The 21,655-nt window shown below is 34.8% G+C and overlaps 4 protein-coding genes across 4 annotated transcripts; 3 read left to right on the forward strand and 1 right to left on the reverse strand.

Moving 5' to 3' along the window:
- Window positions 1-7,188: 7,188 nt before the first annotated feature.
- LOC105952127 (uncharacterized) lies at window positions 7,189-10,825 on the reverse strand. Its single transcript, XM_088823258.1, has 12 exons — window positions 10,707-10,825; window positions 10,269-10,367; window positions 9,919-9,969; window positions 9,513-9,554; window positions 9,068-9,187; window positions 8,652-8,797; window positions 8,411-8,561; window positions 8,244-8,324; window positions 8,038-8,153; window positions 7,871-7,935; window positions 7,690-7,789; window positions 7,189-7,550 (listed from the first exon to the last, which is right to left on the reverse strand). The coding sequence occupies exons 2-12, from the start codon at window positions 10,363-10,365 to the stop codon at window positions 7,329-7,331; spliced, it is 1,191 nt and encodes a 396-aa protein (XP_088679384.1). The 5' UTR covers window positions 10,366-10,367; window positions 10,707-10,825; the 3' UTR covers window positions 7,189-7,328.
- A 1,876-nt stretch (window positions 10,826-12,701) lies between these two features.
- On the forward strand, window positions 12,702-14,610 carry LOC105952174 (uncharacterized). Its single transcript, XM_012975691.2, has 3 exons — window positions 12,702-12,972; window positions 13,249-13,315; window positions 13,553-14,610. The coding sequence occupies exons 1-3, from the start codon at window positions 12,895-12,897 to the stop codon at window positions 14,344-14,346; spliced, it is 939 nt and encodes a 312-aa protein (XP_012831145.2). The 5' UTR covers window positions 12,702-12,894; the 3' UTR covers window positions 14,347-14,610.
- A 1,838-nt stretch (window positions 14,611-16,448) lies between these two features.
- LOC105952155 (homeobox prospero protein) lies at window positions 16,449-17,679 on the forward strand. Its single transcript, XM_012975670.2, has 2 exons — window positions 16,449-16,681; window positions 17,014-17,679. Exons 1-2 carry the CDS (start codon window positions 16,648-16,650, stop codon window positions 17,466-17,468), a joined length of 489 nt encoding a protein of 162 aa, XP_012831124.1. The 5' UTR covers window positions 16,449-16,647; the 3' UTR covers window positions 17,469-17,679.
- Window positions 17,680-18,468: 789 nt separating this feature from the next.
- Window positions 18,469-21,621, forward strand: LOC105952172 (protein EDS1B). The gene is made up of 3 exons (XM_012975690.2): window positions 18,469-18,930; window positions 19,805-20,572; window positions 20,850-21,621. Exons 1-3 carry the CDS (start codon window positions 18,613-18,615, stop codon window positions 21,549-21,551), a joined length of 1,788 nt encoding a protein of 595 aa, XP_012831144.2. The 5' UTR covers window positions 18,469-18,612; the 3' UTR covers window positions 21,552-21,621.
- Window positions 21,622-21,655: the final 34 nt, after the last annotated feature.

Here is a 21,655-nt window from a genome sequence, read left to right on the forward strand (position 1 = left end):
GTTCGTGTTTTTAAGATCGTTGTTGCGAATGCACTTTTGCGCGTGTTTTTTTACATTTACGTTTGTGCATGTCCATTTGAGCGAGTGTGCTTGTCCATGTTTGTTGATTTGTATTAATGTCCTAGGATTGTAGTTTGTGTTTTCATGATCCCTTTTGCGAATGCACTTTTGCGTGAGTACTTTTGTGCATGCTTTTGTACACTTACTTATGTGCGTATCTTTCTAGCGAGAGCTTTTGTGCACGTTTCTTGATGCGCATTCATGTCCTCGAACTGTAGTACGTATTTTCATGATCGCTTTTGGAATCCAATTTTGACCATGTTCGAGTCCGAATTTGGATTTTTCACGTTAGACAGGAATTGTAGCCAGCTGAAATATCTTTCTAATGCCGCTGGAACCAGTTGATTTGGAGTTCAGATGAGAAATTTGTGCTCGACTTTGTGGACGTACACTACCAAAGATGTTGAGGGATTCTCTCTTCTTATTTGATTTTACTTTTCTAATTGCAACTCGTTTCTTTCTCTTTGATCATTTTTGCTTCCTGGACACCTAATTTTCGATTTGTACCTATAAGATACCAAATCCACCAATTCAAACAGAAAATTAATTAATCCACACAAAAAAATCCACGTTAACGTAAACGTTGAGTTTTATTTCTACACTCCACTGTATCATTTTTTCTAGTGTTTTTGCTGTTGTTTGTTGATGCGTATGAAAGTCCTAGTATTGTAGTTCGTGTTTTTAAGATCGTTGTTGCGAGTGCACTTTTGCGCATGTTTTTTTACATGTACATTTGTGCATGTCCATTTGAGCGAGTGTGCTCTTAGAATTGGCTTTTTCCATAAAGCATCATTAAGATTTTAGAATAACAAAATTTATGATGAATAAAAAAAATGATGTCAAATATAAGCTTATGTGATTCAATTGAGCTATTATTCCACCTATTGCAGCTATAGTTATTATAAATAACTGTAATGTTGGTCGCACAGTCATTGTTTTACAGATAAATACTTAGGCCCCGTTTGGTTGGCAAGATAAGATTAAATAATTTAATGAAACCCAATTATTTTATTGGAGTTCGCGACGTCCAACAAAAAAACTCACTAAAAGGCCACATACGCCAAGATAAGGCAAGATAAACCATGACTATATAATTTTGACAGGTCGACCCGGCTATTTATTGGGAATACCAAACATCAAATTAAATTCAATTATTTAGTTAATAATGGTTTATCTTGGCCACCAAGCGTGGCCTTAAATGATAAAATTTGCTATCTGAGATATATTAAGCTACTGTACGAACATAGTCGAAAACTCGAGACCTTATTTGAATTGTGCAATCTCAAATACCCGGGCGGTTCCATCAACTGAAACGGAGACTAGAAAATCTCCGTCGCAAGTTCTTTTAATCGACTGAATTGCACCACATTGTCCACTCAATGTTTTTTCACAAGCCCCCGAAAGAATATTCCATATCCGTATTTTTCCGTCAACACATCCAGTAGCTATATGTCTCGAAAGCCACACCAAACACGTCACACCTTCCTGCAATAAAACTGTCGAAATATTTAGGCCTACTCGTCATTCAAATGAAATTAATAAACAAGGCAGATCTTAATCATATATTTACCATAACTAATACTTCAAAGTAATTAAAAAAAAATGATTATTGACAAAAGGTAGTAATCGAGCGTACCATATATTTCGAATTTTCTGGAATTAATTATGAATTGTTTAAAACTTTCTTAAAAGAAGCAAAAACATCGTTTTGAGGGCCTAAAAGACCCCAAAACGTCTAAACTCAATCCCGCTCGACGTTTTGGTATGGAAAAACTTGGCTCCGGACAGTTCTGCCTCCGTCTCCTCTTTATCATTCTATTTGGACTAGACCATAACAAAATATATTTTCTACATAATAAAATCCTAACACAATATGACTATTTAAAAATAAGAAACACCATAGAATCCTTAATTTAATAAGAAAAGACGAAAACCTACATTAATTAAATGGAGTACTAACTATTCCTACCCCCTAAACACACGTCAACATAAAAACTAACCCTAAACTATTCTAATTAATCATAAATTAATAAACCAAATAGTAATATATCTTAACATTTTGTTATTTTGGAAATAGTGGATGAGTGTTAACTATTAAAAGTATACCACCATGGTACATATGATGCACGGGAACATCTTCTATTTTTCATATTGCAATAGATTGTATGTGTTTGACTTAACTTGCTAAAAATAATTCAAATTTTAAATAGATAAATTATTATTGTATAAATCTACCTTATATTGAAGTAAGCATGCATCAAACCCCCTTGTCTCAAAACTTGCATGAAATTCTCTCAATAATTAGTGGTGTTAATGGTTAACATAATAGGGGATTTCATTCAAGATAAAATAAAATACATAGGGGTTGTACGCAATAAAATTAAAACATGGGGGTTTGGTGCAGGTTTTTAATAACACGGTTTTTTTGTTTTTTGTTTTTTGTTTTTTTTTTTTTTTGCAATATATATGTATATAGGGTAAATTACAAACACCCCCCTGAGGTATGGTCAATTTACGAAAAAACCCGTCTTGTTTGGATAATTACATCTACCCCTCAACTATGATTTTTTCTTACACCTCCACCCTTATGATGTTTAATTCAACATAATCATCTAGATTTCGTGGAATATGCTCTAGTTTGTTGTAGCCATTTTGTGTAAAAATTACAGTTTCTGATGCACCACAATCTGATATATACAAGCCAAAAAAACACATATTATGATCATCTTGCTTCAAAATGTAAAGTTCGAACAGGATAAAATGGGTACAAAAATGATAATATTTCATATAATCTCGAAGATTCCACTAAATTTGAGGAATTGAGGGGGTGGTTGTAATTATCCAAACAAGAGGGGGTTTCGTAATTTGACCATACCTCAGTGATGGTTGTAATTTACCGTGTATATATATATATACATATTCAGGCAAATTTAAAGCAACAAAGTCTGTACATATTGGGGGAGTTGTCGTTGTTGCTTGTCAACATGCAATAATGTTTTTTAGATATATATGATGTCAATGTTGGTTTCTATTATCATGACAAAAACTAAGTATTATATAAACGTATTGCATTCCCTTAATAACTTAGGAGAGAGAGAGAGAGTCATGCTACTAAATTCACTATAGATCAACAAGACATATTTCTCCTATATATATATCTGCATCATGATCTAAACATATATACTTGTACATCCACACAAATGCAAGATATGAATTACTCAATGCTTCTTATTTTCCTTTGGATACTCACAACTTTCGTGTCATTATCGTTCAACGTCAACACCATTAGCGCGTCAACCTCCGTCGTCGAAAAACTCTGCAACAAAACCCTCGATCCGAGTTTCTGCACGGCCGTTCTTCGGTCCAATCATACGTCCCAAAACGCAAGCGCGTTCGATCTCGCCATACTAGCTGTTGATTTGGCATCGGCCAATGCAACGGCTACGATAGCCAAGATCCACTCTCTTTACCGATCGGAGGCCAATGCCAGTTTGAAGTACTACTTTGCGGCATGTGAAGCATATTATGAAGAATCTTTGGTTTTTCTTGAAGTTGCAAGAGAACATCTCCAGCAAGGCGATTACGACGGGGCTAATGAATCTGCAAGTGCAGCCTGTGATACCGACTACTGCGAAGATGCGTTGAAGACTCCACCATTCAAATCCACACTGACAAAGGAGAATGCAAACTTACAGATGCTTGCTCAAATCATTGTAGATGCTGCAAATATGATGCCAATTAGTTCAAGGCGTGTTACTAATGCCGCTTTGAAGAAGTTTGATCCATTCGGTGGTGGTTTCCGTGTTTTAGGAGCTCGTGTGATTGCATTCTTGTTGATTGTAATTTTTATTACATAACACAACTTTGGTACTTTCCGAAGTTGGTCGTGTATCTAAAATAAAGTTTCATGTTAATATTTTGCTTTCGGTTCTCTTCAAATAAGTTGTTTTAAGTTATATATTTTTTTTTAAAAAACCCTTTAATTTTACCTATTTTAAGTTATAATTTCCAGTTAATTTACAAATACCCTCGACTTTAAGAAATAAACACTTAATCCCAACTTAACTTACAATCATTAACTTTTGCTTTTAAATAAGCTTTTGCAAACACAACCTCAATAAGGTAAATTCTCAAACGAAAACTTTAGTGGGGATTTATCAAAAATCAAAATTCTCTTGTGACTTGGCTTTAATTATGTAAGCTGGTGAGGGGCGTTATCAACTTGCCCCCCCTAACTATTTTAATTAAGCTGCCAAATAAGCAAAATTCACTCAAAATTTCAAGGGAATAGGGAAAGGACATTAAAAGTACATTTATATTAATGACGTCATAAAAATAAAAATAAAGCACATAGTTGAGGAATTTGTTGTTTGTTGCTTGTTATCATGCAAGAAAGAATTTTGTTTCTGAATATATATATATAGGAAAGTTCTAAGAACAAGCTAGTAACATTAATATATCGGTGATGGTGATTTTATGTTCATTTAAGAATTAGGGTTTTCCAATAATTATATGTTATAAATTCAATTAAATAAATATTAATGTCTAATGAGCGTTTAAAAAAAAAAATTGAGCCCTAATTGTTTCGAAAAAAACGGAGTTCTAGAAAACCGTCTCCTTCGCCTACACTAAGATTCGGTTTTGTCCATAAAACATCATTTAGAATAACATATTACATATTATTAATCCAGCTATAGTTATTATATATAACATAGTATATAACTTAGATATATTAAGATGTTGTACGGACATAGTCGAAAACTCGAGACCTTATTTGAATTGTGCAATCTCACATACCTGAGCGGTTCCATCAACCGAAACGGAGACTAGAAAATCTCCTTTGCAAGTTCTTTTAATCGACTGAATTGCACCACAGTGTCCACTCAATGTATTTTCACAAACCCCCGACAGTATCCGTATTTTTCCGTCAACACATCCGGTGGCTATATGTATATGTAACGCATGCTCGTGTTCGGCGGCTGGCCGACGGTAACCTTCAGGTCATTCTATGAATAGGCCACACCTACCTTATATGTTAAATACCAAACTTAAATAATCCCCTTTTAGTGAATTTAAAACAAAAAAATTAATAAAATAAAATAAAGTAATAAAAGTAATATATTTAAAATATGATAATCGATATTCATGCATGCATCTTATTTAATAATTAACTAGTATTTTTTCCCCGTGGATATTATTTTAAAAGTGAAAAAAAATAATCAATTTAATACAAAATAAGAAAATATAGTACACTAATATGGTAAAATTTAATAATGTAGTATTTTTCATATTTTATATAACATTAGTTTTTTAAAATTTTACATATTGAGATTTATAATTCAAATATATAGATTAAGATTTAAACGTTAGGGTATGATTCTTCATGATTTAGTTTCAATTTGATAATTGTTAAAAATTAGTAGAGAAAAAATATTAAAAATAAATATTTACAGAAATACCATTAGGGTTTTGTTAGGGTTGCCCAGCGTTTCTTTCTTTTATATATAAGATATATTTAATGGTTAAATATATAGGAAACTATCTGTACATAAGGAATCATAATTTCCTATTTATCATCGATTTTCCTCTCCTTAATCTAAATATGTTTGGAATGTGTGATTGACAAAATAAAAAAATTCCTTGATATTGAATAAAGATTTTAAGGGAATAAGAAAATTCCTCGATATTCATGATGCATGCATCTTATTTAATAATTAATATATTTAATGGTTAAATATATAGGAAACTATCTATACTTAAGGAATCATAATTTCCACAAGTTTTGAACATTGTTAATTTATCGTCGATTTTTACTCTCCATAATCTAAATATGTTTGGAACGTGTGATTGACACAATAAAAAATTTCCATGATATTGAATAAAGATTTAAGGGAATTGCATGCATTAGTAGTAGGCTATGTGCATCAATTATATATATAATACACACACAAACACAAACACAAACACAAACACAAACACACTAGCATCAAAATTCAAAACAAACGTAGAAAAATATTCATAACAATGTCAATTTCATATACTACTACTCTCTTATTGAGTTTGGTGTTGATTTGTGGTTGTTATTGTTGTTGTTTCGTAAGTGCCGCAGTCGTTGAAGATTTATGTAGCAAGACTCGCGATCCAAATTTTTGCAAGACCGTTCTCGGGAGAGATGCTCGTACTAAAGCTGCTGGCATGTTTGATCTTGCTTTGGTCGCGATAGACATGGCTTCCACGGCTGCATCGGATACGAAAGCCAAGATTCACACACTTCATTTGTCCGAGACCAATAGTAAACTGAAATATTATTACCAGGCATGCGAATCGTACTACGAAAATTCTTTGAATGGTCTTAGTATTGCAAGAGACCATCTGAAGAAACAAGATTACGTGGGCGTTAACGAAGCTGCATCCGAAGTCGAGAACGATGTGTCCTATTGTGAAGATGCTTTGAACAGTCCGCCATTCAAGTCCGCGATCACTAAAGAAAATTCCGACCTACAACTGCTTGCCGATATAGTTATAAACGCAGCAAATTTGCTTTGAACCTCCACAACAACTGCGATTTTTAGTTAAATATTTTTGTTTCATATTATCTATCACTTTAGAATTCCATGTTTTTTTCCTTTATATTTTTCCCTTTTTAATTCAACTTTAAGTATTAATTCTATGATACTACATAATTGGACGACATATGTTATTTTGGTCTTCTTTTTCATGTGTTTATGAAAACTGCACACACACACACACACACATATATATATATATATATATATATATATATATATCGCCACTACGTCGACGAGCAACAACCTTCATAAATTAAATTTATAACTATTTGTTTTCGTGTAAAGCCGTAGTTCAATTTTTTTTTTAACAATGGAACTTACATTAGCTATTATTTTTTTCTTTTTCCACTAATCTTTTTTTTCTTTTTTTAAACTTAAACCTTGTTCTTTGGTCTTGCAAAAAAAGAAAAAGGAAATTAAGTGATGGGTATATTAGTCATTTGACGATGTTTTTTTTATGGTATTTCTTTTAATTGGTCTTACACTTAATGGAACAAGTATTACGAGTAGCCGAGAACCATTTTAATTTTTAACACATAAACATCCCTCACCATTTCTAACAAAAACTTGCAAAATCTATATCCCAAAACAATGAAATAAATTTTCAAAACCGAATTCGACTCTAAGAGGGCTATTTAATTCTCTACACAATCAAGCCGTTGCACAAAAACTCGAGACCTCAGTCGAAAACACGACACCTTATTTGAATTGTGCAATCTCAAATACCCGAGCGGTTCCATCAACCGAAACGGAAACTAGAAAATCTCCGTCGCAAGTTCTTTTAATCGACTGAATTGCACCACAATGTCCACTCAATGTTTTTTCACAAACCCCGGACAGAATATTCCATATCCGTATTTTTCCGTCAACACATCCAGTGGCTATATGTCTCGAAAGCCACACCAAACACGTCACACCTTCCTGCAATAAAACTGTCGAATATTAGGTCTACTCGTCATTCAAATTAAATTAATAAACGGGGCAGATTTAATCATATAATTACCATAACTAATACTTCAAAAAAAAAAATTTATTGACAAAAGGTAGTAATCGAATGCACCGTATGATGACATGTCCAACGGGGCGATAAATCCTGATCCCAGATTATAAGCTTCTTATCCAGGCCTCCGGTTGCAGCTCTCCAACTAGTGCTTCGAGAGCTACAAATATATTCGTATAATATTAAATAATTTCTTCGGATATAATTGTTTTTTTGGGTAAGAAACGTGGCAGTTATAAACCTTGGTTGAAAAGCAGCAAACTCGACCGATCCCGAATGTTTACATTCACTCGACGAACCGAGAACCTGCAATTTCAGACATCATTAAATTAATATCATTAATTACACATTCAAGAGAAGCTGCATTTTCGAAAAAATAAATAATAATAATAATAATAAAAATCCCACCTTTCCAGTTGATATATTAACGACACGAACAAAACCATCGACCGAGCCAGTCAGCGCAAGACTAGAGTCGGAGCTAATAGTCAAGCACGTAAGTCCTTCTCGATGATAAAAATGACCTTGCAATAAATATATCGAGTATATATTTTATTTTATTTTATTAGAAAAAAAATTAAAAATAAATACAAAAAGAAAAATCGAAAGCATACCGGCAACAACGTTAACTTTCGAAGTTTCCAGATCCCAAATCCTCAGAGTTGCATCGTCAGAACCGGTACAAATTCTTCGACCTTCGTAAAGTGAAAATCACTAACATATAACAAAATTCCACAAAAACCGCAAATTTATCGTAGAATTGTGATACAAAAGTAAGTACCGTCGGGGGTAAAATCGCCACAAGTTACACTACTCGCGTGACCTGAGAAAACATGCATGTAAGAAGCCATGTCGGGATTCCACATGCAAACTGAAGAATTGTCCTCCGAACCAGCCAAGACAAAACCTCCGTTCGGATGCCACCTCACCCACTGAACAATTTACCGTTTAGTAAATATATAGCGTAAAACTAAAACGATAAACTAATCACCAAGTTTAATAAATTCTGATCAAATATTTACCGCAATGCCACCGTTTGGATATTCGAGAGTACATTTTAATTCTCCGTTAGCTATATCCCATACTTTAACTGTTCCATCCAAACTACCCGATGCAAGAAACTTTCCGTTCGGGCTAAAGGAAAGACTAGATACAGAGTCTTCGTGACCTGTATATATACATATATATATATATATATACATACACGGTATAAATTGATATAAATTACGCAACTTTTGGGAAATAATAAGTTCTTCTAATATAAAAAAAAAACATTTTACGGCATACGAAACTACAGGGTACCCCCAAAAGATTCTAAACACGGAAGACGATGAAATGCTCTGATCTTGTGAGCAAAAAATCGGGATCGAGAGTTAGAAATTTTAGTTATTTTTTTTCCCGTTTAAGAAACTACGAACAAAAGGGCCGATTTCAATACCGTGCAACTCAAAAGGCGAATCTCCGTTATTAATCTTCCATATGAATCCTTTATCGTCTCCACCACCAGTTGCCACTAATGCAGCATCTGTTGGACTACAGGCAGCAGTGTATACTTCGCCTACATGCAATAAAGCAACTTTTTAAACATATTACGTAAAATTACGTAAAATTTAATTCCAAAAATGCAAGTTAATGAAACTGGCAAAAACCGATGCCATAGGAGTAAAAACACGTCAATTCAACCAGTGCTATTCTCTCCGTTCGTTTCACAATAAAGCATTAAAATATTCAACTTTATTTTGATTTTCGGGTTTTCCGTTTTCGGGGGTTTTAGGTTTCGAGATTTTTCGGGGTTTTCGGGTTTCGGGGTTTTTCGGGTTTCGGGATTTTTCGGGGTTTCGGTTAATTGAATAAAGCTAGAACACTGGAATAAAATGGCTAACCTGTATGACCGGTAAAGATATGTATCGAATCATCAACTTCATCTGCAACCATCGAAAGATAACATGGTAAGACGAATAACTGAATAATTGTATTATACGAAGTGAAATTTCACACATTATACGACGTATCATCAAGAAAACAAAACTTGACGTCAACAACACAATTCACAATGGTACGGTAACCATTATATATTCATCCTGAAAAAAAATCGAATATTCGAAGTAGCTTTATCACCATTTCGAACATCGTGTAGGAATTTCCTAAATAAAAAAGATCGATATCGAAACAACTGATGAATATCGTGTTATCTTATTTATACTTATACACACGGACGAAATTACTAGTTATAAATACTATGTCCGAGTACGACTCGTAAACGAAAACGTATAATTCAGATGAACGCACCGGAATCATCTTCTCCATCAGAACCACCTTCTTCGTCTGCGTCTGGTAATTCTGAAGCCACAATCGGGTAAATGAATAAACAGAGCAAATACATTCTGAATATGTATTATTGCAGCAAAATAGTGCTTAAATTACAAATCAGATTGCATATAACATATGCAATATCAATAACAAGCAGACAGCAGCATAATTCTAACTAAATAAATTAACATACGATCGGTTCGTAACAACCGATATTTGCGGAATCATCAGAATAAACCAATCTTAAATAGCCAGAGTTAATAACGCTAAAAAAATAATAAATTGGAATATATGTAGCATAAACTTATTTTTACTGCATACATACGTACCTTCTGCATCGACATCGTACTCGTTAATTATATCGCTTTCGTCGAGAAAAACATCTTCGTCGTTTTCTTCATAATTATTCGAAGACAGAGCACTCATTTCTGGAACAACAATAACTTCAGTTAAGAAAATCTAGCAAGTGTGTCTTCCAAAATCCCATGTAAAAAATTAAAATAAAAATCCCAATTTTCAAAACAATCGAATAAAACTTGCCTATTTCAAAATTAGGGTTTGTAAGATGTGACTGTATGGATAGATTTTCCATGTTTTGGGATTTCACAGTCCAATTTTCATGTTTTAGGTTAAGGAAATACGGTGTAGAGTTTAAACACAAAATTAAATCAAAATACATAAACAATTCTTTAATGTCGAAAAGTAAAAATCTAAATTTTGATTTTGAAAGCAAATTTTGTTTTCAATTGAGAAATTAATTTGCTTACTGGTGAGTAGTGCCTCGGCAGTTTGATGGCGGCGAAAAGCAGTGAAAGGCGGCGGATGGCGGCTGTTCTTCTGCAGCGTTTTTCTTTAGTTCTGCATGGACGGGAGATCTTTATGCAAATAAAAAATAAAAAAATTAAATTAAATAAGGATTGAAATTCGATATATATTTAAATTTCAATTCCAATCCAAACAATTGTAAAAATTGGAAATTGCAATTTTTAAATTCTAAAATTTTCGGATCAAAATCAACGCGATTCAAATGAAATATTTTATATATTATTATTATTATTATTATTATTATTATTATTATTATTCTTCTTTTTTTTTTGGAAGTATAAATCTCAATTTTAAATGGTAGAACTTAGAAGACAATAAAATGTCAAATATTTCATCATCAATTTTTCTTTTTTCATTCACTTCTTTTAACTACCAACAAAACAAAGAAAGTGTTATTCCTTAAGCTTCCATTTCATCATATATTTTTTTATTAAGAATTAAAGTACTTAAAACTCTTAACTTCTTCCATTTCATATTTCTTTGTATTTTCATTTTCATCATTTAAAAATTAGTTACCTAATCGAAGCATTTTAAGCTAGTGAACATTGCTACAAGATAGATTTCCATACCATATTCTAGACATTTCAATTTCCAACGGAACAGCCGATGCAGCAAAGATCAAGTCGATGTTAAATCCCGAATAGGACCCTGACGAAATCCGATCACGTCTCACCGTGTGCGATGACGAAAGCTATGAAGCTATTGTCTTCTTATTGAAACGATGTGTCGACTCGTTCAAGCGAAATCTATACTGAAATTAACATGTCGGGTGGGGAAGTTGCCATTCGTGCCCACACGTGTGTGAGGATGAGTTCACTAAATCGCCGCTCCGGAAATCGCAGCTCTCGGATGAGAATTATCAATTATCTCATGGACCGGTTCTTTGATATTATCGTTGTTATTTCGTTTCACTTAAGATAAAATATATCTCAATCATCGACTACTAACTATCATTGCAATGAATTGTGGCATGAATCATTCTCTTAAGACAATGTCTTATGGCACGAATCCTATTCAGGCCAGCCGTTCTAATGCTTATACATTTACCTTTAACTATTGTGTAGTATCTACATTATTATTTTATTTTAATATATTGTATGTTTTGAATTGTTTAATATAAACTGTGTTTTCTAGAATATTCACAACACAGCCATCTTTTGAAAACTCAGTTGGAGGACAAAATTTTAAAAATACAATCACATTTAGTACTTCATTGAAGTTGCTCTTTATGTATCGTTTTTTGTTGTTGTGCATATATTAAAAAAAAATCAATAATTGTGTATAAATTATAGCAAAATATATAGGAAATCATTAAAACATCCTTGTAATTAATTGTTTTTGAGTTAATTACTTAAGAGTGATAAATGGTAAAATTGAAAATAATTCAATTATTAGAATTGTAAAGTGGCAAATAATTTGGCACATATGAAGTATATACTAAAAGTTTTAATTATCATTTCTTGGGGAAGCATTTTAACAGTTTATCCACGTAAATATAATTTTTTTCTAATTCCAACCCAAATAATTTGGAAATAAATCCGAAATCCTAATGAAAACAATTGTTCCAAAATCGATTTTTTTATGATCAGAACCGGCGGAAATTGAAAATATAAAAAAAGAATATTTTGATTATATATATTAAATATATCAAGCAAAGGAAAAAAATATAAAAACAATTATTTATTTAAATTTAATTATGATGTAACATTCCTATTTAATTTAATTTTGATTTTACACAGACCCTCGAAAATATCTTCAGTTTGTTGCGAATTCTGCCTTACATTTGTGTGTGGCCAAAGTAATCTATTTCAAGAATATTAGTATATGACGACTTTACCCTCCCAATTTCGTGTTGTTCTAACATGATATCGGATTTTACAAACGTACCCCTCAAAACCTCCGTCAAATAGGAGGAAAGGAGAGGGCAAAAATGTCACTTACATCCTATATAATGCACATGTTCAGTTGCTGCTGCCTCACTTTTTCTGAAAAGCGGAAAATAAAGATCCGAGCGAAGCAGAGGAGCCCCTCGTCTATCCACAATCTCTCCCTCTCTCTGTAACAAATCGTTTTCTCTCTCTACAAATCGAATTTAGGGTTTTTCCTGCCCGTGACCGAGTCGACTCAGCCATGATTTCCGATTCGATCCCTAACGCCTCTATCGCCATGGCCTCATCTAACCCCAAAGATTTGGCGAAGAAGAAAAAGGTATCGCCTTTTAAGCTCGTTAATTTACCCTTGATTAATAATTGCGTGCATTGTTCTGCATGTGTTTCTGTAATCGCCTTCGTTTTTTGTTTCAGTTAATTTTATTTTTTTTACAATTTAATTCAGGGAGAAATCATGTTTCGTTGAACGAATTTTGTGATTTTTCTCTGATAATGTATGTACCGGGCTTTAATTTTGATTGTTAATTTTTTTCTTTTTCTCTTACTTGAGTTACGTTTTCTAATTAGAATTTTGAATTGTTTTTTTGAAATTTAGGGTAACCGTTCGGCGAAATTGAAGCAGAGCAAGCTTGATGCTCGCCGGGAACAGTGGCTTTCTCAAGGTTTTTCCAAAGATCTATGTTTGCATATGTGTTTTAATAATATTTATTAAAAAAAAAAATTGTTGTTGGTTTTAATTTTTTCTCAGTTTTGTATTGAATATTACCTTTCTCATGACTTGTTTACTTTTAACAAAAATTAAACCCTTGTTTATCTAACTGGAGAAAGTCGTTTACACGGTTTTTTTGTTACCATTGGTTAATTGTTTATATTAATTGATGCTATGTTAATTCCTCCAGCGAAAAGTAAGGGTGGGTGTGAAGAGGAAGTGAACTGTGGAGGGGGTACGCGAGGAACGCACTCGGATAACAAGAGAGGCATGCCTATCGAGAAGCTGGAGATAAAGCCGAAAGTCGGAAATAAGATATACAAAGATGTATCATCCGTAATGCATCTGTACAGCGATTCCGATTCATCTCCCTCAAACAGTCCCACGAGCCAAAGGAGTATTAGCAATTATTCCGGTCTCAGTTTCACCGATAGTAGCAGAGGGAGTAGCAGTAGCGGCCGAAGCAGTAGCAGCAGTAGAAGCAATGGGTTCTTCTCAATTGCTACAAATGATAATAGCAACGACAGTTGCTTCGATGATTGGGAAGCCATGGCCGATGCCATGGATGCCATTGAACGCAAGAATGAAGAACGCAGTCGTAACTTGCAGAATGTTAACTCAAAGGCAGAGTTGATGGAGAAATCTCCGGTTAATTGTGGGGCTTGGAGAGTGGATGATGCTTTTAGGCCTCGGAGCTTGCCCGATTTGTCGAAGCAGTATGGTTTTCCGTTGAATACGGAGCTCCGTTTTGGGTGGGCGTGTAAGAATGTGGGGCCCGTTCCGACGTCTTGCCCCATATGCTGTGAGGATTTGGATTGTACAGACACGAGCTTTCTACCCTGTTTGTGTGGATTTATGTTGTGCCTTTTCTGTCATAAGAGGATTCTTGAGGAAGATGGAAGATGCCCTGGCTGTAGAAAACAGTACGATGAGGTAACTGTGGACGAGGGCAATTTTGGTATTTCGATTGGCTCGTTTTCGTAGAATGATTGTCTATGTTTCTCGGGTCTCTCGTTTGTGTAGGTATGTGCTGCGTTTGTGTGTGTGTTTTTACTGTTGGAATGTGTTTTTTTTTACGGCATTAGATATATTAGTATAGACGTTTTGATTTTGGACCAATGGGGAATAAATAAATCAGTTCTCTTATGGTGATATGTTTTATATGATGAGGAGACCCTTTTCTTTTATGTGAATAAATAAGATGATAAAGCAATGGTGAATACATATATAAACTCTTCTTTGATGATTTATCTTTTTTATGTTCAAGTTTTCTCTTTGGCTTCTCGTGTATTGTATTTCGTAGGCCTTCGTTTGATGAAGCTAGTTTTCGATTTGGTAGCTTAGTTTGAAAGCTCGATATTGCGGAGGGGTTCGTCTATTTTTCCAACGTTTTGGTTGACAGTGGATCTGCTTCAATATCTATATTCTGCATGATTAGTGATTTACATCTCTTCTATCAAATGACTCGTTTTAACTTGCAGATGCTTGTAGTCATGCTCGACTGCTGTGAGGATTTGGAACATTTATATTTGTGTATCGAGAAATATTTGAGGGACCCCTAAACATCACATTAAAAACAAATAAATTCGAAATCAGCATCATAGGCGTCTTTATTTATCTTTCAAATTAAACATCTCGACCATTGGTGATCGAGGATCAAGAAATCGTGACCGTATAAAAGAATAATTTAATTCGGTTAGGCCGTCATTTCGACCAAAATTTTATTTTGAAAATTGAATGAAGTGCTAGATTTTTTTACCAATAGATTCTCAAGTAGACTTTTGAGGTATATTATGTACCGGAAATGCTATTTGCGGTCACAAAATTGCTATTCGCGGTTTCTAACAAAATCCCCCAAAACTTTTAAAAATATCAAAAAACCCCCCAAAACTGCAAATAGCAAAAAAAAAAAAAAAATCGAAAATTCGAAATCAAACTTGAAGAAGGGTTGGGCTTCGATTTTTTGATGTAATTTCGACTCTTTTATGTGTAATATGCATTGGGTAGGTCGATTACGGAACCAATTTCATGTTAAAAAGCCCTACAAATCGATTTGTGGGCCTTTTTTTTTTCGCAAATAAATGTTCGAACGCCCAAGATGGGCGCCCAAGGCGTGGGCGTTCGTACACACCTTGGGCGCCCATCTTGGGCGTTCGAACATTTAAAAAAAAAAAAAAATTTTTTGCACTGGACGCCCAACTCGGGCGCCCAAATGCAGCTTGCACGCCCAACTTGGGCGTGCACTGCATAAATGGACGCCCAAGTTGGGCTTTTACGCGTTTTGGGGGGGGGGGGGGTTGGATTTTTTTAGAAAATTTCGGGGTTTTAGTGAAATAAAATATTTTTTTGGGGGGTTTTGTTAGAAACCACAAATAGCAATTTTCAAACCGCAAAAAACAATTCCCTGATATTTTCAAAACTTTGATTAATTCATAAACTAACTATATATATATATATATATATATATATATATATATATATATATATATATATATATATATATATATATATATATATATATATATATATATATATATATATAGAGAGAGAGAGAGAGAGAGAGAGAGAGAGAGAGAGAGATTAAATAGGTTGGAGATAATTTATTGTGTACATATAGTTCATAGAAAATTGGTGAAAAATTAGATCCAAGCCAATTGATACCAAAAGGGGTAGAAACAGTCGTTGAGATGCTACATCCGGTGAAATATATCGGATGATTTTTTACCATTGATTTAGTGTAAAATAACTTCCCATTAAACACACATATACATGAGTTTGTGTACGATGATGTGCACATAAGCAGTTAATAATCACTCAGTGTATTTCATCGGGTATGACATCAAATAAACCGGGTAGAAACAATGAGAAGAGAAATCATTCAACTTGGTTTGATCCAACGGTCAAGTAATCTTAGCCCTAAAGAAAAGACCCGTCCGACCCGACCCGTTGGTGAAAATAACCATTGCACATGGTCAACAAAATCCTGTCCCTTGATTTCAAAGTCACATGATCTCCAGTATCAATTTCTTTTCAGGAAAAAAAAAATAATAAATAAAATAAATAGTAAATCCCGCCAGGTTTAACCGTGAGTTCATAGTTTAGAAAAAAAAACATTGACGGCCCGATTCATTGGTCATTGACTACGGGCCGGTTCCGAGTCCGACCCGGATCCGTAACATTTTACCCAATTCAGTCGTGCAGAAGCTGAACGCGAAATTATAGAGCAGACCTCGCCCTAATAAACCCATCTATCTCCTCTCTCTCAGATTTTACTTCGAATCCTCGATGGTTCTGAAACGATTTCAAAAACCCGCAACAGGTAAATCTTTAATCTCTCTAAATTTATTCGATCCCCTTTCTATTGGTTGTTGTTATCGGAGTATGTATTTGAGATTCTTGAGAAATTTTATTGCCTGCAAACTGTTCGACAAAATGCCCCACAGAGATCAACATTTGATAAATAGTTTCTTTAGCATATTTTACCTGTGGCTACTTCGACATCATCTCTCAGTTGTGCTGTTAGCTAAAGTAATCGCCTTTATTCAATTTCAAGATTCATCACTCATCACTGTCTCCCACATTATGTGCAATGGGAAAGTTCGTAGCGCAAACGATAGCGTAAATTAACTCGAAAAGATTTCCCGTTTTCAGGGCTGGCAGCTTTGAAGGCATTCGATGCGGATAAATACCTGAAGAAAGTCGGGCTAGGCAAAGAGGACCACCATTTCTGGAAGCAAGTGGGCAAAGCCCTGCTATGCACATACACCCTATTCGGTGCAGCGTGGTTGTACAACGAGACTTCACCGCTCGGTTGGTGGACGTTGAAGCCGAGGCCTAAGGAAGAGAAAGAGCTGGCCCACCTTTACGAGCACCGCAAATTTCCATACCCGGGCGATGCTGAGGCTATGGAGGACTTCATTATTAAGGGTGGTATGATCGGTACCACCATCGGGCCGAAAGGAATTATCGAAACCGAGGGAGATACTTACAATTTTCAGAAAGAGTTGCAGGACAAGAAGTTTGACCAAGAGGCGATGAAGCTGTGGATGAGGATGCGGAATGAGGTAATATCCGAGCTTCAAGAGAAAGGGTTTGATATTGAATAGGTGTTCGACTGTTCGTCTCGTAAGTACACTGTGGAATTCGATCTTGCATCGAACCTTTTCTTTTACGGGATTTTAAATATATTGTGTGTTTTGGGGTGTGTGTAATAAATCGATACGTAATGTTTTTTTGGAGTTTCGGTTGTATCTGGTGTAGATTGACGCCTTCGTTGAACCTTTCAGCGCAGAGAAATAAGTTTCCTTTTCTGGCTTTCTTGGTTAATTTTTTTTTTCCGGGGAAGTAACTATTGTCAAGGGATGTCGATTTTTCTCGAACTTTTTTGCCTGGAGATGGTTAATCGGTGTTTTCGATTTTTCTTAGATTGGATCATCTCCGGAGTCTGGATAATGAGGAAAACATTTCATATCTTACACATACTAATATCTGGTTTATTCCATATTAAAGTTCATCTGCCGACCCATTCAATACTCAGATTCGAGATCCTTCGTTAAAAGAGTTTTTGAGCTCGGTATGTTAAGCATAACGAACTAAATTATACACATATTTTGCGTCCAATAAGCTATGAAACTCAACTCTAGCTCGATTAGAAACAAAGGATAATATGTAGTACAAAAAATCAAGCTACTCAAGTTTTATACATAATTCACAAAATTAATTTAACGGTAAATAGCACTTGACCCCCTGTGGTTATTGAGCTTGATTGAATGATCCCCTTGTGCTCGTAATATCTAGTACATAACTCCCATGAAATTTGACACATGAAGCTAAGTTTAACAAAAAAAGGGGTCATGTGCTGATATTACGAGCATAAGGGGTCATCTGCAAGAACTTGATTTTGATTGGTTTAAGAGCTACCCTTTAATTTAAATTTAACCCCTTTTCAAAGTGTCCATACAAGAAGAAGTTTCCAAGATACTTCTTGATAGACTTCCATTTTCTTACACTACCAGCCAAGTCAACCAAGACTCTTTTAAGTCAACGACAACTATTCACCCACTGAAAAACAAAACACAAAAGGTTGGAAGAATGTCCATCATTCTTATATCTATATAATTCTATATATATATATATATATATATATACATACACACACACACATACTCCACAAAGCTCAAAAAAATCAAGAAAGAAAACTATATATATAAATAAATAAATAAATAAAAAGGGGGAAGAGAAGAGAAGAAGATGATGGGAGGAAGGGTGGGGGAAAACATAGGAGTGGGAGAAGAGACAATTGAAAAAGCGTGTAAGGTGTCGATGAAAGCGCATAGTAAGCCAAATTATTATTATATCCATGACAAGAATCGTGTCACGTTTTTTGCGTTTCCTGGATCTTGGTCTGCAAATGATTGGTGCAGCAGAAAACCCTTTGGGGAAATTAAGGTTGACGTGTCCATGTTTCCTTCCATCAAGAGTATTGGCAATGAAGAAATTGGTTTGGTTAATCAAGCTTTCTTCACCAGATTTCAACATCTCTTGACCAGATCTTCATTTGTAAATGAGGTACTGTATTTTATATAACTTTTTTAATGTTTAATAATTTTTAAATCTTGCTCAATTTTAGTTTTTGGATTATATTTTATTTTTATTTTTTTTCTTCATGTAATTAATATAAATAAAGAGTTTAAGATTTTCTTTTTCCCATTTAATTAAGAGTTAAAATCTTCTTCTATTTGTATTTTTCACTCTCATCTTGCATATGTACAACAAATTGAAACAAAATACGTCTATAAATTAATACAGTCGAGACTATCAAGATTCTACTAATTTAATACGTTTTCACGAGTCTGGGACCGGGAAAAAAATATTATTTAAATGAGGTTATTAATTTATTGAGGTTCCACTGTATTATTATTTGATTAGTAGTTAAATTAAAATAGATGATCAAGAGGAAAAAGCTTCCTTTTAGACATTTGACTAGGGGTGAAAAACAGGGGAATTGGATTAGAATTAGTACTTTCGAGAAAATTAATTTTTCGTTTAGGGATTTTGTTTTTGTGTAAGTCGGATATTGAAATTGAAAAAAAAAGTCTTTCGAAATCGAATATTTTCTAACGAGATCGGCAAAATTTGAATATCGTTTCGATTTTCACCATTGAGGTAGTAAAGTAAATTTTAGTCGAATATAGATTCATTAACAAAACTGACATTATGAGTTTATTTTTGTAAAATAAAAAAGTTAGAATTTTCGGAATTAGTTTCGGAAACTAAAATTCGATCGAAAATCGGAATTTCATATGTAATGTTAATCAAGGTCCCCATCCAACTTTAAAAAAAAAATCGGGTAATCCAAATGATTTTTCCTCCAGAGTTGGAAATTTTCGAATCGAAATCAACGGAATCTGTGTATACACATAACACTAAACTCGATTTTCAGGTTGAGAAAGCTATCTCAGACAGGAAGCAAATAGTCTTCACAGGGCACTCCTCTGGTGGTCCGACAGCCATTCTTGCAACAATTTGGTTCTTCGAGAAATACACAAGACACAATTACTACAATACCCCTCCTTTCTGTCTCACTTTCGGATCCCCTCTTATTGGTAACCACATTTTCTCGCATGCTCTCAGACGGGAAAATTGGGCCCGTTATTTCATCCATTTCGTAATGAAACACGACATCGTACCTCGTATTACGCTAACCCCGTTTACACAAATCGAACAAGAGCTCCAACAAGTACTCGAGTTTCTCGATCCGAAATCCACACATAATCTGCAGGGTTCTTCCATTTTATCGAGTTTCTTGTTTTCTGTAATGAGAAATGCCCTGTCTGTTTCGAGTTATGCTGCGTCTTATCTAAAGGGGAATACGAATTTGTTGCTGGAAACTGTGGCGAGTATCGTGGAGCTTAGTCCTTATCGCCCTTTTGGGATCTTTGTTTTCTGCACGGGGAGGGGTAAAATCGTCGTTCTTGATAATCCGGACGCGGTGCTTCAGCTGATGTTTTTTTGTCTTCAGTTGAGCCCCGAGGAAGAAAACTCGGAGTTTGTTCATGGGATGTTTAAGGAACATTTGTCGTATGAAAGTGAGTTGCACGAGAGCTTAAATTACATGCAAGATGTTACGTATTTGGTGAATCTTGTGGATGTTCCCTTGTCTGCTCATTCCACCTCCACTTATGCAGCAGCCCTCAATGATCTTGGCTTGGTATCTCTCTCTCTCTCTCTCTCTCTCTCTCTCTCTCTCTCTCTCTCTCTCTCTCACACACACACACACACACACGCACAAATAGTTTGTATCAGAAGACAGTTTGCTTAAAAAAAATTGAATCATAAGAGATGTTTGATAGTACTAATAACACGAGAGTTTTTCAACGATTAGAGTAAACGCAGTAGTATCGAATGCCATAAACCCCGATTTTTTCATATATTTTGTCATCAAGATTTAAATAACTAACACTACAAAGTATTTGTCCGATTCTCAGAGCACAACAGCCCGATTGTGTCTTCGAGCAGCTGGCGAGTTGGAAAAGCAGAAGCTCGAGAACCAAAAGAGAATAGACTCCAACAAAGAAACCATCAAGGAAGCAATAACGAAAATACAAGAATACAAAACGAGCTGCGAAATCCGCAGAATCGGCTACTACGACACGTTCAAAATACAGAAAGACCAATCCGACTTCAACGCCAATATCAAGCGCCTCGAGCTCGCAGGCATATGGGACGAAATTGTCGAGATGATCAAACGCTACGAATTGCCCGATGGATTCGAGGGGAGAAAAGAGTGGATCGAATTAGGGACTTTGTTCCGGAGGCTTCTAGAACCTTTGGACATTGCGAATTATTACCGGCACTTGAAGAACGAGGACACGGGTCCTTATATGGTGAAGGCTCGACCAAAACGGTACAAATTCACGCAGAAGTGGCGCGAGCATGCGGAGAAAATGATGGTCGGTTTTAGCTCGGAGACGACTTTTTGGGCAGAGGTTGAGGAGTTGAGATTGAAGCCTTACGTTCAAGTTAAGGACAAGGTTTCGAGGTTGGAGGAACGAGCGCTGACGTGGATTAACGAAGGGTGGTTGGGGAAAGATGTTTTCTTGGGTGAGTCTACTTTTAGTAAGTGGTGGAAGACACTCCCATTTGAGCATAGGTTAGGTTCTTGTGTTGCAGGCTTCATAAGCACTTGAATTTAATTAAATAAATCAAAAATAATAATAAAATTTCAATAAATGAATAAATATTCTTGTTTTCTTGTTACATGCTACTGGGGTGGAAATTGCAACGGAATTTC

The sequence above is a fragment of the Erythranthe guttata genome, chromosome 9 (genome assembly GCF_056151865.1).
Source record: "Erythranthe guttata isolate IM_541 chromosome 9, IM_541, whole genome shotgun sequence".
In the NCBI taxonomy this organism is placed as follows: domain Eukaryota; kingdom Viridiplantae; phylum Streptophyta; class Magnoliopsida; order Lamiales; family Phrymaceae; genus Erythranthe; species Erythranthe guttata.